General features: G+C 32.7%; 1 protein-coding gene across 8 annotated transcripts; it reads left to right on the top strand.

The window, feature by feature from the left end:
- The first annotated feature begins 762 nt into the window (after nucleotides 1-762).
- LOC124360747 (uncharacterized threonine-rich GPI-anchored glycoprotein PJ4664.02-like) lies at nucleotides 763-3,856 on the top strand. 8 transcript variants are annotated; one of them, XM_046814617.1, is made up of 3 exons: nucleotides 763-2,787; nucleotides 3,040-3,130; nucleotides 3,167-3,856. In XM_046814617.1, the coding sequence occupies exons 1-3, from the start codon at nucleotides 863-865 to the stop codon at nucleotides 3,677-3,679; spliced, it is 2,529 nt and encodes an 842-aa protein (XP_046670573.1). In that variant the 5' UTR covers nucleotides 763-862; the 3' UTR covers nucleotides 3,680-3,856. The 8 variants fall into 8 exon arrangements, with proteins under 8 accessions (XP_046670573.1, XP_046670570.1, XP_046670572.1 ...); XM_046814614.1 differs by having other exon boundaries at nucleotides 765-3,130; XM_046814616.1 differs by having other exon boundaries at nucleotides 770-2,787; nucleotides 3,040-3,856.
- The last annotated feature ends 10,750 nt before the right edge of the window (nucleotides 3,857-14,606 follow it).

Genomic DNA, 14,606 nt, shown 5'->3' with positions numbered 1-14,606 from the left:
TCCATGGTAGCAATGAGAAAATACCATAATAAATCAATTTGTTAAGAAACTCAATACACCCATAAAAAACTCTAACGTTTTAATGTGGCGGTGGTTAAATTTAAATGATGGAAACATTGATATGAAACCCAATTCATTGATCTAAAATTTGAATGTATCATGTGGCGAGATATGTTGAGAACGATTTTATATGTTGACTTTAAATGTTGCAAACTTCATTTCCACAAGAATAAGTTCCATTATGCCTCATTTTCGTGTCAACTTATCTTTTGTGTGATTGTCTGTCTGTCTAGCCACGGGACATGTAGAGAATGAAATGAGCTATATATTTTTAATGATGTATGCAACCTCAGTGAAGTCTGTTCCACATGGTGTGGTGTACTTCTACCTTGTTAATTAAAGCTCGATTTAATCATTGTAATGCTTACAACGTAGTTTAACTTATTCATTCACGGTAAATTAAATAGTGTGAATGTAAAATTGCAAACGTAAATTAACGTGAACAACATAGTTAACGTTTACTTATTTCCACCTTATAAACAAAACTGTGAAGCTAAGTATCTATTGATGAGGGTAGTTAGAATCGCCATCGAACAACCATTACGGCTTCAAACATGATTTTTTTTATTATTAAAGTAAAATACCTCAGTTTTATAAGTTTCATTGTGTTAGCTATATTGTTATAGAAGTGTTTTATGTTATTGTGATACATTTATTTTGTTATAAAGCTAAGACATTTCAGTTACACCAGTAGTGGTTCTAAAAGGTTGATGAATGATCGCTTCATAAATTTTGATTGCCGTGCAGTGTTTAAAAAAGCTCTCACTGGTCTTTTCTTTCCACTGCTAGAAATTGATCCACGATGATTACCCAGACTGTGCTGCTTTTTCTGTGCGGTTGTTATGTAAACTGTGCGTCTGCAAAAAGCCTTGATATTGACGAATTAGAACGGCAACTCAATAGACTTCATGAAGCAATTGTGAATGTTACGAAGGAAAATATATATGTCCGACAAAACATTTCTAATCTTGAATGGTCCTTTAAAAAGAATGTGACAGAATTGGAGATTCAAAATGCAATTGTCTCAGAGGAAGTTCTAAAGAAGATAGTGAAAATCAAAAAACAATACGTAGTTCTGACGGACCTCATAGAAAAGAAAAAGCTTCTCGATACAGAAATTAAAGAACTTCAACACTGGATAGAAGTAAGAAATTTGGGCATCATGTTTATGAATCAAGACATAGAAGTGTATAACTGGAGAATAGGACACGGTTATTCTGAGAAATGTATGCAGTTCCAAGTGTTGCTAGTTGAGCAGCCAGACGAAGATGAAGACGTGTCGGATGATGAAGACGTGTCGGACGATGAAGACGTGTTGGACGATGAAGACGTGTCGGACGACGACCTGCAAATGGTCTTTTTGCTTCAAAACAGATTGAATCAATCTAAGTCAAAATTGACCTACTTACAGTCTGTACAGAAAGAACTAAAATTGAAATTGGATCAATTGACTCCATTATACGAACTTAAAATTGATAATTTATTAAAATTACTTGAGAGAAACATAGGAGATGAAGAACTCGCGAGAGAAACTGAGAAGAAAACAAAAACGCAGATTACGGAATTGAGTGTTAGAATATCAGAGTTAGAATTGGAAAAGAATAATTTGATAAAGGAGCAAGAAAAAATTAAGCATAAAGTAGATGATATAAGAGGTACTCTCTTAAAAATTAAGGAAGAAATTGCTTGCTTTCATAAACTGGAACAGACAATCTTGAATACAACTCCTGTGCCTCACTCAGTTGATACACAAGTCACTACCTCCACTCCAGTCACAGCCTCTATTCCAGTCACGGCCTTTAGTCCAGTCACGGCCTCTAGTCCAGTCACGGCCTCTAGTCCAGTCACAGCCTCTAGTCCAGTCACAACCTCTACTCCAGTCACGGCCTCTAGTCCAGTCACGGCCTCTAGTCCAGTCACGGCCTCTATTCCAGTCACAGCCTCCACTCCAGTCACAGCCTCTATTCCAGTCACGGCCTTTAGTCCAGTCACGGCCTCTAGTCCAGTCACGGCCTCTAGTCCAGTCACAACCTCTACTCCAGTCACGGCCTCTAGTCCAGTTACGGCCTCTAGTCCAGTCACAAGCTCTACTCCAGACACAACCTCTACTCCAGACACAATCTCCACTCCAGTTACAACCTCTATTCCAGACACAACCTCCACTCCAGACACGACCTCCACTCCAGACGCAACCTCCTCTCCATACATAACCTCCACTCCATACATTCCATTCACGGCCTTTAGTCCAGTCACGGCCTTTAGTCCAGTCACGGCCTCTAGTCCAGTCACAACATCTATTCCAGTCACGGCCTCTAGTCCAGTCACGGCCTCTAGTCCAGTCACGGCCTCTAGTCCAGTCACAACCTCTACTCCAGACACAATCTCTACTCCAGACACAATCTCCACTCCAGTTACAACCTCTATTCCAGACACAACCTCCACTCCATACACGACCTCTATTCCAGACGCAACCTCCTCTCCATACATAACCTCCACTCCAGTCACAGCCTCTATTACGGTCACGGCCTCTAGTCCAGTCACGGCCTCTAGTCCAGTCACAACCTCTACTCCAGACACAACCTCTACTCCAGATACAACCTCTATACCAGACACAACCTCCACTCCATACACGACCTCCATTCCAGACGCAACCTCCTCTCCATACATAACCTCCACTCCAGTCACAGCCTCTATTACGGTCACGGCCTCTATTCCATTCACGGCCTTTAGTCCAGTCACGGCCTCTAGTCCAGTCACGGCCTCTAGTCCAGTCACAACATCTATTCCAGTCACGGCCTCTAGTCCAGTCACGGCCTCTAGTCCAGTCACAACCTCTACTCCAGACACAACCTCTACTCCAGTTACAACCTCTATTCCAGACACAACCTCCACTCCATACACGACCTCCATTCCAGACGCAACCTCCTCTCCATACATAACCTCCACTCCAGTCACAGCCTCTATTCCAGTGACGGCCTCTAGTCCAGTCACGGCCTCTAGTCCAGTCACAACATCTATTCCAGTCACGGCCTCTAGTCCAGTCACGGCCTCTAGTCCAGTCACAACCTCTACTCCAGACACAACCTCTACTTCAGACACAATCTCCACTCCAGTTACAACCTCTATTCCAGTCACAACCTCCACTCCAGACACGACCTCCACTCCAGACGCAACCTCCTCTCCATACATAACCTCCACTTCAGTCACAACCTCTAACTCTACTCAGTTTATACTCAAGTCACAACCTCCCCTCCAGTCATGGCGTCTATTCCAGTCACGGCCTCTATTCCAGTCACAGGGTCTATTCCAGTCACGGCCTATATTCCAGTCACAGCCTCTATTACAGTCATGGCCTTTATTCCAGTCACGGCCTGTATTCCAGTCACGGCCTGTATTCCAGTCACGGCCTGTATTCCAGTCACGGCCTGTATTCCAGTCACGGCCTGTATTCCAGTCACGGCCTGTATTCCAGTCACGGGTTGTATTCCAGTCACGGCCTGTATTCCAGTCACGGCCTGTATTCCAGTCACGGCCTCTATTCCAGTCACGGCCTGTATTCCAGTCACGGCCTCTATTCCAGTCACGGCCTCTATTCCAGTCACGGCGTCTATTCCAGTAACGGCGTCTATTCCAGTCACAACCTGCACTCCAGACACAACCTTCACTCCAGTCACAACCTCTTCTCGAGTCATAACTTCTGTTCCAGTCCCAAATTATAGTGAGTACAAATATATTTGGATTTTTAGTAGACTAAAAAGTTTTTAATCTTGAATTAAATCTGAATTATTCAATTCAACCTACATGTGTTAATTATACCCCTCTATAATTTGAATTTACTAGACCGTAAATTTAAATTAAATGTATTGAATAACAACGTTTGTTAATTTCATATAAATATTTCACATTTAAACTCGGACAGTTAAACTATTTTATTAGTATGTGTGAGATAACTTGAATTTTCCTCCAATTCCTCTAATATTTGATTGAATAACTGCAACGGTTCCAGTGGCTACTAAACTAGTTTAGGCGAGTGAGGAAAAAACCTAAAGTTGAAGGCCTTTGCTTTTCAATTAATACACTTATAGTGTAATAAATAATTTTGAAAGGGAAGTAGACACATTTTAGGTTTGTATTATTTCAGTGTGTTTGGTTAAGAGCTGCAGATTCTAGGTGAAGTCGTAAATGGTTTTTATGTTGGGATTTGCAATTATAATATTCTGGGGTCTATAAAAATCTGTAATTAATGTAACAGCATATGATTGAGAAACCATATATTATTATAATGTTTAAATAAAACACTTGATATAGGAAAATCAATTAATATAGAATAATACACAAAATCATCCTTTTTACTGTAAAAACTTTTGGTAACATGGTGTAAGCCTTTAATACTATATTAGAGATACATTATTCTTTGTTAAAGAAATATTTTTAAGATAATGACTTATACTTTATAATTATAAGTAATAAAACACACGAACACACAAAGGCAAACACACATACACACACACGTATTAGTGAAATAATTTTTAATTTTCAAAACAAATGTGGTTAATAGGAACATTTGGTAAAAGCCTTTTTTATTAAATTGTATAGAAAGAATAGTGTAATTTTTTTATTCTAATGTTGTAAAAAATAATATATAACAATTAGTCTGTTTGATCGGACGCGCAAGCGAGTCAATACACACTTACAAACTCGTGTTGACAAAGTTTACATTTGAGAAAGCTAATAAATAAGTGGGCAAAGTACAAGAACTGTGAAGTTGAATAAACCAACATGTACTAAGCAAATTGTATACGAGTATCTCCCACAATGTCTACGAACTCACAATATACGCCAACAAAAACATTAAATGTGTTTCATCAATATTTCATATTTTCACATTTCTAGTTTTCTATGTCCAAGTACATAAATTTTAGCCAATTCTTTCCAAGGGTAATTGTTTCTGTAGTGATCCAGTTAAAGTTAGGATCTATATGCATACCTAAGAAACGAACACAATTAAATTCAAAACCTGCAGCCCCAAAGTGTGACAGAAACGCGTCAGATCGATTGGTTAGTAACTATTGTTATAATTAATGAACGTACACAAGAATAAATTGACGAAAGATAAATATATTTTGTTTTTGGATATTTTAATGTCATCATAATAATGATAACAAGGACATAATAATAATAATAAAAAAATCATATTGGAAATAGTTTAATGGGTGTGTAATTATTGCTTCAAGAGTAATAAATTAATCCATTAATTATTGATTTTCATAATGTGTTTTATAAGTTGGCTCTTGTCGTGTAAAACTATTTATGGCAATAAGCTCATTTTTTCCAAAAAAAGTAAAAATTTCATTATTATTACGTGTATCAATAGCAAATAATTTTGTTCCATTGTTTCAGTGTGTTAAATGAAAAGATACAGAATGAATTATTCTTAAATACTTTATCGTTTATGAAAATTGATGTTTTAAGTAATAATAAAATTACATTCTTACAATTGCTTTATACACGAATTGTAGGTTGGTTAAGTTGTTTTAGTACTTCAATATAAGTTAGATGTTATAATTGAGAAATGAATAATATAATATGAATTGATAGTTATACTACTGAAAGTTACATAATATGATTTCTATAGTGGTAAAATATAAAAATAAAAAGCTATTTATCTTGAGGAATAACTAATATTATGTCAATTTAAAATTTTACTATACAAGTGGCAAATGATATATGCTATATTTATATAGTATAATAACTAGCTATTTTTCTAATTCGTGAAATATGACAAATTAATAAAATAAATATGCTAGATTACTTTATAATAAATTATTAAACTCTGTTTCGTTTACCATAATAATTAATCCCGTTTAAATGTTTAAATAATAGCAAAAATGATCTAATAACTAATTTTCACGTGTAATTGGTTACTATTGTTAAATTGGATATCAAGTCTAATAGTAGTTCAGCTCTTCTCCGCCTGGTTTGTGGCCTAGTTAGTTCAGTCTGCATATGGTAGAATGCGCCTTGTTGTAGTTTTGTTGGTATTTAGCAATTAATTATTGGTACTTAAAATGAAGTTATATAGAGATTTTGAACTGCGTAAAACGTACACAAATTAAAATACTTATTCTTATAAATATATCATATGAAACGTATAATATAAATACAAACAAAGAATACATGTAAAAGTATTTTATTCAGTCTCGTCTACTAATTTAACACTGATGGTTAATAAACAATAACAGACAGATGTTTAACTGAAGCTGCTTGGTCGAATTCCCTATTTGAATATTTTGAAAGTTGCAGTCAATCATCCTTACAGGATTGTTGATTTGCAGCTTATATCTTACCTAATATTTACTATTTAATACAAGTATATCACATTTAGTAGCCAGTAGGTACATTTTATTTGCATTTGCCTATATAACTTATCACTATCGTTTAAACGTTAATCCATTATCCAATATGGCCAGTTACTATAAAGATGGTTATTTAAACTTCTAAAACCCGGAGTTGAAGTAATCTGAAACTTAGTAACTTGTTTTATACCTTGTACCGTATTTAGTTATTATATTATATATGTGTACATATATTTTCAATCGATAGTCACTAAAAGAGACGTAAACATAAACTTTATATAATGCAGTATCAGGAGTCAATCAATTTTATATATAGTATAAAACAAATAATTGTCTACACTAAATTAATTTTATTATAAAAATTACAATAGCAATAATACTGGAATGACCTATCCTGTAATTAGCAACATTGACTGTAATTATAAAAATCTAATATACTAAATTAATTGCAAGTTTAGCGCCAACAATATATTGGCCAAACATCTAACCGTTCAAGAACCCGTATGGCAGGGCATAGGTTTGATATTTTCCATAAACATGAAGATAAATCATTGTCAAAACATTGTCTAAAACACAAACAGGACAAAATTGAGGAGTGTTTTACATTGAAAGGAACACACCAACCACCACCATGCCCTGATGAAAATTACAAAACATTAAAATGAAAGCACATGAAGCTCATCAAATCATGTTGAAGACAAAAAATCCATTTGGTATAAATTTAAAATAACTTTTCAAATAGTTTTTATAGATTCCAAATTTATAAAAAAATACTAGTTTTATTCTATCTTTTATAAAAATCAACTGTTGCAACAAGATTAAACTAGACAAATTTCTTACTTAATTTTTAACTATAAGTATTTTCACAAAACCTTTTTTTATGAAACTTTATCGATTATCATAATGTGTTTTTTTGTAGTGGTGTAAATGCAGCCAACGTCGATATAAAATTAAACCATACAGTTTTTACTAAATGAATACTATTTATAGAAATAAGTTGTTCACTTTATTTTAAAAAGTAAAAGTTCATTATTTTAAGTGTACCAATAGCGAGTAATTTTGCTCTATTGTTTCAATGTGTCAATTGAAAAGATAGAGAATTATTCTTCAACACTTGATTATTTAGTGAAATTGATGTTTTCAGTAATAATACAATTATATTCGTTCAAATGCTTTGTAAACGAATTTTTGGTCGTTTTTTCAGTATTTCAATATAAGGTGGATATTCAAAATAAAGGATAAGTAATATGATGTGATTTGATAATTTTACTATGAAAGTAGCAAATGATTTATATTATATTTGTATAATATAATAATTAGCTATTTATCTAATTCATACAATATGACAAATTAATAAAATAAATATGCTAGATTACTAATTTAATAAATTATTAAATTCTGTTTCGTTTACCATCATCATTAACCCATTTTAAGTATTGCAATAATATTAGAAATTACACAATAACTAATGTTAATGAATAATTGTTGTTGATCGTTGTTATATTGGGTATCAACTCTAATGCTAGTTCAGCTCTTCATCGCTAGGTTCGTGGCAGAGTTAGTACACACTTCATAAGGTAGGATGCGCTTTGTAGTTGTGTTATTGGTCTGACGCGATTAATTATATTGGTACTTAAAATGAAGTTATATAAATATTTTATATTGCGTAAACCATAAATAAATAAAAATACGTATTCCTATAAATATATATCATGTGTAACGTATAATATAAATACAAACAAAGTAATAAATTTAAAAGTATTTTATACAGTTCCGTCTACTTACTCAACACTGGTGGGTTATAAAAAATAACATCACCATGTTCAACTTAGCCTCTCAAGTTCCTGCTTAAAGCGGATATTTTGAAAGTTGCAGTCAATAATCCTTATCTGGTTGTTGATTTGCAGCTTATATCTTACCTAATATTCACTATTTAATCCAAGTATCACAATTAGTAGCCAGTAGGTAATTTTTTTTTATTTGCCTATCTCGCAATATTGCATTAATTCATTACCGAATATGGCCTGATTCTATAAACGTGGTTTTTAAAACATCTGAAAGTAAATTTTTATGTACCTTGTATCGTCTTTAATTATTAGGTGTTTATTATATACGTACTGTAATATAGATACTATGTAATATATTTTTATATATTTATATTTATTTATGACTAGTAATATTTAATCCATCCATAGGGGTATCAGGGTTCAATAAATGGTATATGTTATATCGTTACAGTTCTTGTTTTTCTTCCCTGTAAGCAAGTTTGACATATTATTTTTTGCCATCAGAAGAGATAAATTGGGAAATAACGATAATTTGAGTGACTTACTATGTACAAATATACACAAAACTACACACAACTACGGTTGTCAGCACTGCTAGGTGAGTGAGAAAAATAGTCACGTTAGCAAAACACACACACACACACACACACACACACACACACACACACACACACACACACACACACACACACACACACACATCTCGAATATTACAATTGATTGTTCAGAGTTGCCAACTATGGATCTCAGAGGATAGATACATCACATCAAACAAGATAGGGATATTAAGGCGGGATTAAAAATCCCTAATTAGTATAATAATGCATTCATGTGACGGATTTAACAATTTTTTTAAAGATACCGTTTAGTTCAATTTATATGTTTTACCCATTGATTCTCTCACTTTGTTAGTTTGCCTTCTCTGCGTGTAAGACTATTAATGTCCATTTAAAGTTGTTGTTAAAGTTATATTATTATTATTATTATTAAATGACATCTCGTGCCCTCTTACTCTAAACATTTTCAGTTATTACATTCAAGTAAATAGTTAAAATGGTAGAATAGTGTAAGACTTGTTATTAGTAAATCGAAAAAAAAACAGATGCATTGTCTTAAGTACTTTTAAACAAACATTGCCTGCCGAAACAAAACATTATTATTTAACTGGCACTTATCCACAGTTTGACACTCTGTTTTCTGTTGATTAACTTTGGCGTCATATAAGTTAAAGAGGTTAAAAATAAAAAACTTAAACATTAAAAAAGGAGAAATATAGATTCCTTTTAAGCTTTGAACGTCTGAATATTTCCGTTATCATTAATTCAGCCGATGTACAGTTTCAAGATTCTATATATTTATTATCAGGTTCTGAATTTGGAAGATTTGCAGCAATTTTTTGAGCAGCCTCTTAAAATTTTGGTTGGACAATTTGAGTATCTCTGGATCAGAAAAATCTAAAAGTATTGTTTTAAACAGCGAAACTAAACACGGAGAAGAAAACAAATACACATGTATGACAGTGGCGACTCTCTAAGCAAAACTGAATGTACATGTAATCTACTGCCGTTCTAGTAGTGATCAACATCACCGATTTTTGTTAAATCTGCAATAAAATAATTTTATACTTATAGAAAACACATACAAATGAAAATCTATTTTTAGTCCAAAACTAACTTCATGTATCTCCTCATCACGTCAGAAATAGGTTCCTTATATAACCGTGATTCTTTTATAACTGGTAACAACAGTAACATATTATAGCTCGTAACAGTGTTACTTATAACGTCCATCTCATGTTACTTGAAAGGTGACGTACACGCACGTGGTCATTAGGTTAATATGAACCTAAAGTTCTCACCCGCACTGAACATGCAACAAGACAAGAGTTGTAATGTAGCAAAAAGATATAGAAGAAGGGTATGGTGGTATATGTTTTATTATACACAACACAATGTCATATTTGAAAATATTCAACTTTTAATATGAGAATCACTAAAAACAGCAGTATTTAACATAACGAATAAGAAAGTGCTCAAGTATTACGTTAGATAATTTAAATATATTTAATAATTTTCTCATTGAGATTATATGTAACTTAGCTTAGACTGTTAGCTTACTGTTTAAAGTTATTGTATTTAGTTAGTAGCATTGTTTTAGCAATAAAAGTTTCCAACGTACGAATTCAATAATGGAGTTGGTGTGCTGAGAGATTAGCTCCGATACTCATTTGTGGTGTTGGAAATGATGGGTCTTATTGGGTTGAAGTACAACTTGTATGAATGGTCATCAGGGTAGTAAATGTGCAATTTTGATGTGACGGATAAATACCCACAGTAAGAAAAAAAGTATGTCCAGGTCAGTACATTTAATTGGTGAATAATATTGTGAACTCACGGTTTACAGTGTAAATAAAGTAAAATGTTTTTAAAATTTGTTGATAATTGACATTCCCGTATCATTAAATAGACGGCCAGTAACTACAGAAACCATTACAATGTCACCAACCTACCTTATTTTAACATTTAAATAGAAAATTACTTGTAATAATTAATGTAATAATTGACTATATTTTTCCAATTAAATTTTTAAATCACGTCCTTTTATAAATATATATTTCCTTATTAATAAATAAAGAAGTAATTAGATTATTATCTGCTGTATCGTGAAAATTGTTCTTACTTAATTTCTCGCTAATAACTGAAGGCACCACTGGATGTTTTTTTAGGTATATATTTAACTAGCAGTTACCCGCGGGTTTGCACGTAATTTCCAGCTGAAAACAAGAACGCAATGGGTATCTTCATTTTAAATGACGTTCTAAACCCTCCTGAGATAATTTGTAGTCATTAAAAGATATTGCAATCTAACGATCCATTTTAGATTTAAGTTCAGGAGCTCTGAAGTCAGAGAGTGACACTTTACTTAATTTAGGGATCTTCATTTTAAATGACATTCTAAACTCTCCTGAGATAAGTTTTATTAACTGAAAGACATTCCAATCTAATGATCCATTTTGGGTTTAAGTTTAGAGAGGAGTGTTTGGAACCCTGAAGCCAGAGAGTGAAGTATTTCTTATAAGTACGTGTGAAATAACTCATAGGCTAACAACATTTCTTAAAATTTGAATGAATAGATGCAAAGGTTTTAGCTATTGAACTATTTCAGGCGAGTGTTAAAGAATTCCTATGTCGATGTCCTTACCTTTTCAGTTAACGCACTTATCAGGTAATAATTAATTTTGAAACACAAGTTGACAAGTTTAGGTACTTATTATTTAACTGTTCATTGTAAAAAGCCTCATTCTTGGGTTTGCTCCAACGACTCATATTTCCGACACCATGGTTGAATTAGTTTTCTTCGTCCGCACAGGAAAATATATGTTTAGCCTACTTAGGTCTGAGATGCCTACTTAGGTAAAAATAGTGCATACTTATTACTATCCTCTCTTAGGTATTATGTCAGTAGAGTAACCTTGTTTCCTTGATAAAAAATAATACACAAGCACAGGTCTGAGAAGTCTATTTCAGTAAAATAAGAGGTAGATTTTATACCAGTAATTAAATCTGTAGTATAAGTTACTTTATATTTCATACCTGCATTACACTTAGTAAAGGGGTCGAGATTCGCGTATCTGCTACTTTTTTATGTGATTTTTTACATAATTTTCACTGGCTCTTACTGAGCGGAAAAAGGAGGAAAGAAATCGCGATGGCATAGGAGAAGAAATAGTTACACTTGCTGTCAGTAGGTGTCAGCAGTTACTGGACCGAGTAACACTCAGGGATTTCCAGCTTCACTAAACACTCAACTTACGCAATTCGATCAAACTAATAGAAAAAGTTGTTCATCATATAAATAATTTATTTTTTATAATTAATATACGAAACTATGTATTCTTTTAGTTATAATATGTAATTAAATTGATTTAAATGAAATGTTATTATAATTCATTTAATACGTGTCATTATATATTTAATTTAGATTTAATATTAAACAAAAGGGATCTCTTTTGGTTCTATTGTACAATAAAACAGATGAAACAACTATCTTATCATATTTAATTTGATATTTATCATGATAAAATATTTGTGTAATCGCGACTGCGATGTTATCGCTGGTAATCCCTAAACTTAAGTAGCAGGTAAGAAAGAAATCGCGAAAGCTGATATGCTAGCAGTGATCGCGAACCACGACTGCGACCTTTTCGCTATTACTAACTTAACGACATATCAGGTAAGAAATTACAGTACTTGTACGAGTATTTTATCTGTTCTCTTATAGTCAATAAGACATTTGAATAAATGAAGATGTATTCATTTACATTAACAGTCGCGGTTAATTCAACTCTATAGTAACTAATCTTGATTGTAAAAATTAATGCGTGTAAATGAAATGAATTTATACGGTTTTATGCACATTAAATGTGTTTATAGGGTTTCTAAGAATGAACTTCTTCGTTAATGAAGTTACTGGAAGTGTAGTATACTTTGAAAATAGCATTATAGCTACGAAACGTATTGCTCAGAATAGTTTAATAGTGGGAATTATGATTTATAAAATAAAATCGTATTTGTAAATTTATTGAAATTAAAATAAAAAGTTTAATACACAAAAATAGTAAGCATACGCAGACATGCCTATACACACATATATATGTTGTCTATCATTGACTTTTCACGTTTGATATACGTACATGTATAAATAATATATGCAGAAGCAAGAATCTTTATTTATTTTACATTTCAATGTTTGATAATAAATTTAACAAGTCAATTCGCAAAATCGTGTATTAAATACCAGTTATCAAAAATTATTAGTAGCACTTATACCTCCTACTGAAAAGCAGCTATTAAGATTATGTATATCCTAAATATGAATGTTTAAGTATGTCCAAGACGAGCTGCAACTCAGCATGCAAAACATAACTGAGTGCAGCTTCCAAACAATAGATGAGAGAAAAATATCTCTCACCAAACTTACTCAACTCCAAACCTTTCTTCAAAGACAGAATATTAAATTCGATTAATGATTATGAGTACTGATACTTAAATAAAGTACAGTTTAATCTGCAGGCGGGAGGGTAATAAAAGAATGTAAGTACTTTTCCTGTGTTTTTGTTTATATTGTACAATATACAACATATTCTTATAAATTTTTGAAATTCAATTTACACACATATAATTATATTTATCACAGTCCTTTATTTTTAATTTCAATCAAAATAATCAATTAATTCTTGAAAATAAGACAACAACAACCCTGCACCTAGCGGATTGTGTCAAAACTAACTTCACCTGCAACCTGGTGGCCAAGAACTGAACTATTAATACATATCACTTCTTATCTACAAGAGAAACTGTTACACATTTATTAACACTGAGATTGGATCCAAGATCCCAATACATACATTTCTTATGACCTGAAATCCAGTTTACTGGCTGAACCTTAAACCAAACATCAGTCTAATTATTATTAACATTAGTATGTTTATCAGGCTTATTAATGATATATATTACTTCATTCTTTCTGTAGAGTTTTATAACTATGGACCTTTATCCTGGACATATTCTAGACCGATTGAGAAACCTGATTGACCAAATTTTCCTTATTACAGTCTTGAATACATTTACTAAGTTTAAAAGTAATAGAATTCCCTATATCAACTTTTTAATCTCTGTTGAGCCCACAGGCTTTCCAGACAATAACATCGTAAGTTTTGGTACAATTACAATTTTACCAAAGTAAAAAGAAATTGATTTGCGGTAAAATTGAGATATCTGTAGGTTTAATGACTGTTATAAAACCCACCTAATGTTTTACAGAAATATTATTCTCAGACCTGCGCTTGTGTATTATTCCTTAATTAAGGAAACAAGGCAACCCAACTGGTTTAATGCCTAAGAGTGGATGGTAATAAATATACACCTTTTTACCTTAATAGGCATATTAGAACTATAGAGGCTGTATAAATATTTTTCTGAGTAGGTAAAGAAAGCAAGCTCAACCATTACGTCAGAAATTTGATTTGTTTCAACTACACGTACTTGTGGAAACCCCAGACTGACACTTTTAACAATGGACAGTTAAATTATAAATACGTACACTTAGGAAATTCTTAGGAATTCTTTCACTTCTGACATAGTTCAATAACTGAAACTGTTGCAGCTATTCATTAAAATATCATGGAATATTGTTATAAGTTATTTCACACGTACTCTTAAAAACCACTCTCGAAACTTAAATAATTAAAAGATTATTAGATTGAAGTGGCTTTCAACGACTATAACTTATCTCAGGAGGGTTTAGAAAGTAATTTAAAATGAAGATACCCATTTCGTTCTCGTTTTAAGTTGGGAATTGCATGTAAAGGGGCGGGTAACTGCTAGTTAAACGTACATCTAAG

This window comes from Homalodisca vitripennis, chromosome 4 (genome assembly GCF_021130785.1).
Source record: "Homalodisca vitripennis isolate AUS2020 chromosome 4, UT_GWSS_2.1, whole genome shotgun sequence".
Lineage (NCBI taxonomy): Eukaryota > Metazoa > Arthropoda > Insecta > Hemiptera > Cicadellidae > Homalodisca > Homalodisca vitripennis.
The sequence above is the reverse complement of the archived record's forward strand: the minus strand, read 5'-3'. Positions and strand labels throughout refer to the sequence as shown.

Coding starts and splice junctions, on each gene's coding strand:
- LOC124360747 (XM_046814613.1), top strand. CDS start 863: ATGATTACCCAGACTGTGCTGCTTTTTCTGTGCGGTTGTTATGTAAAC.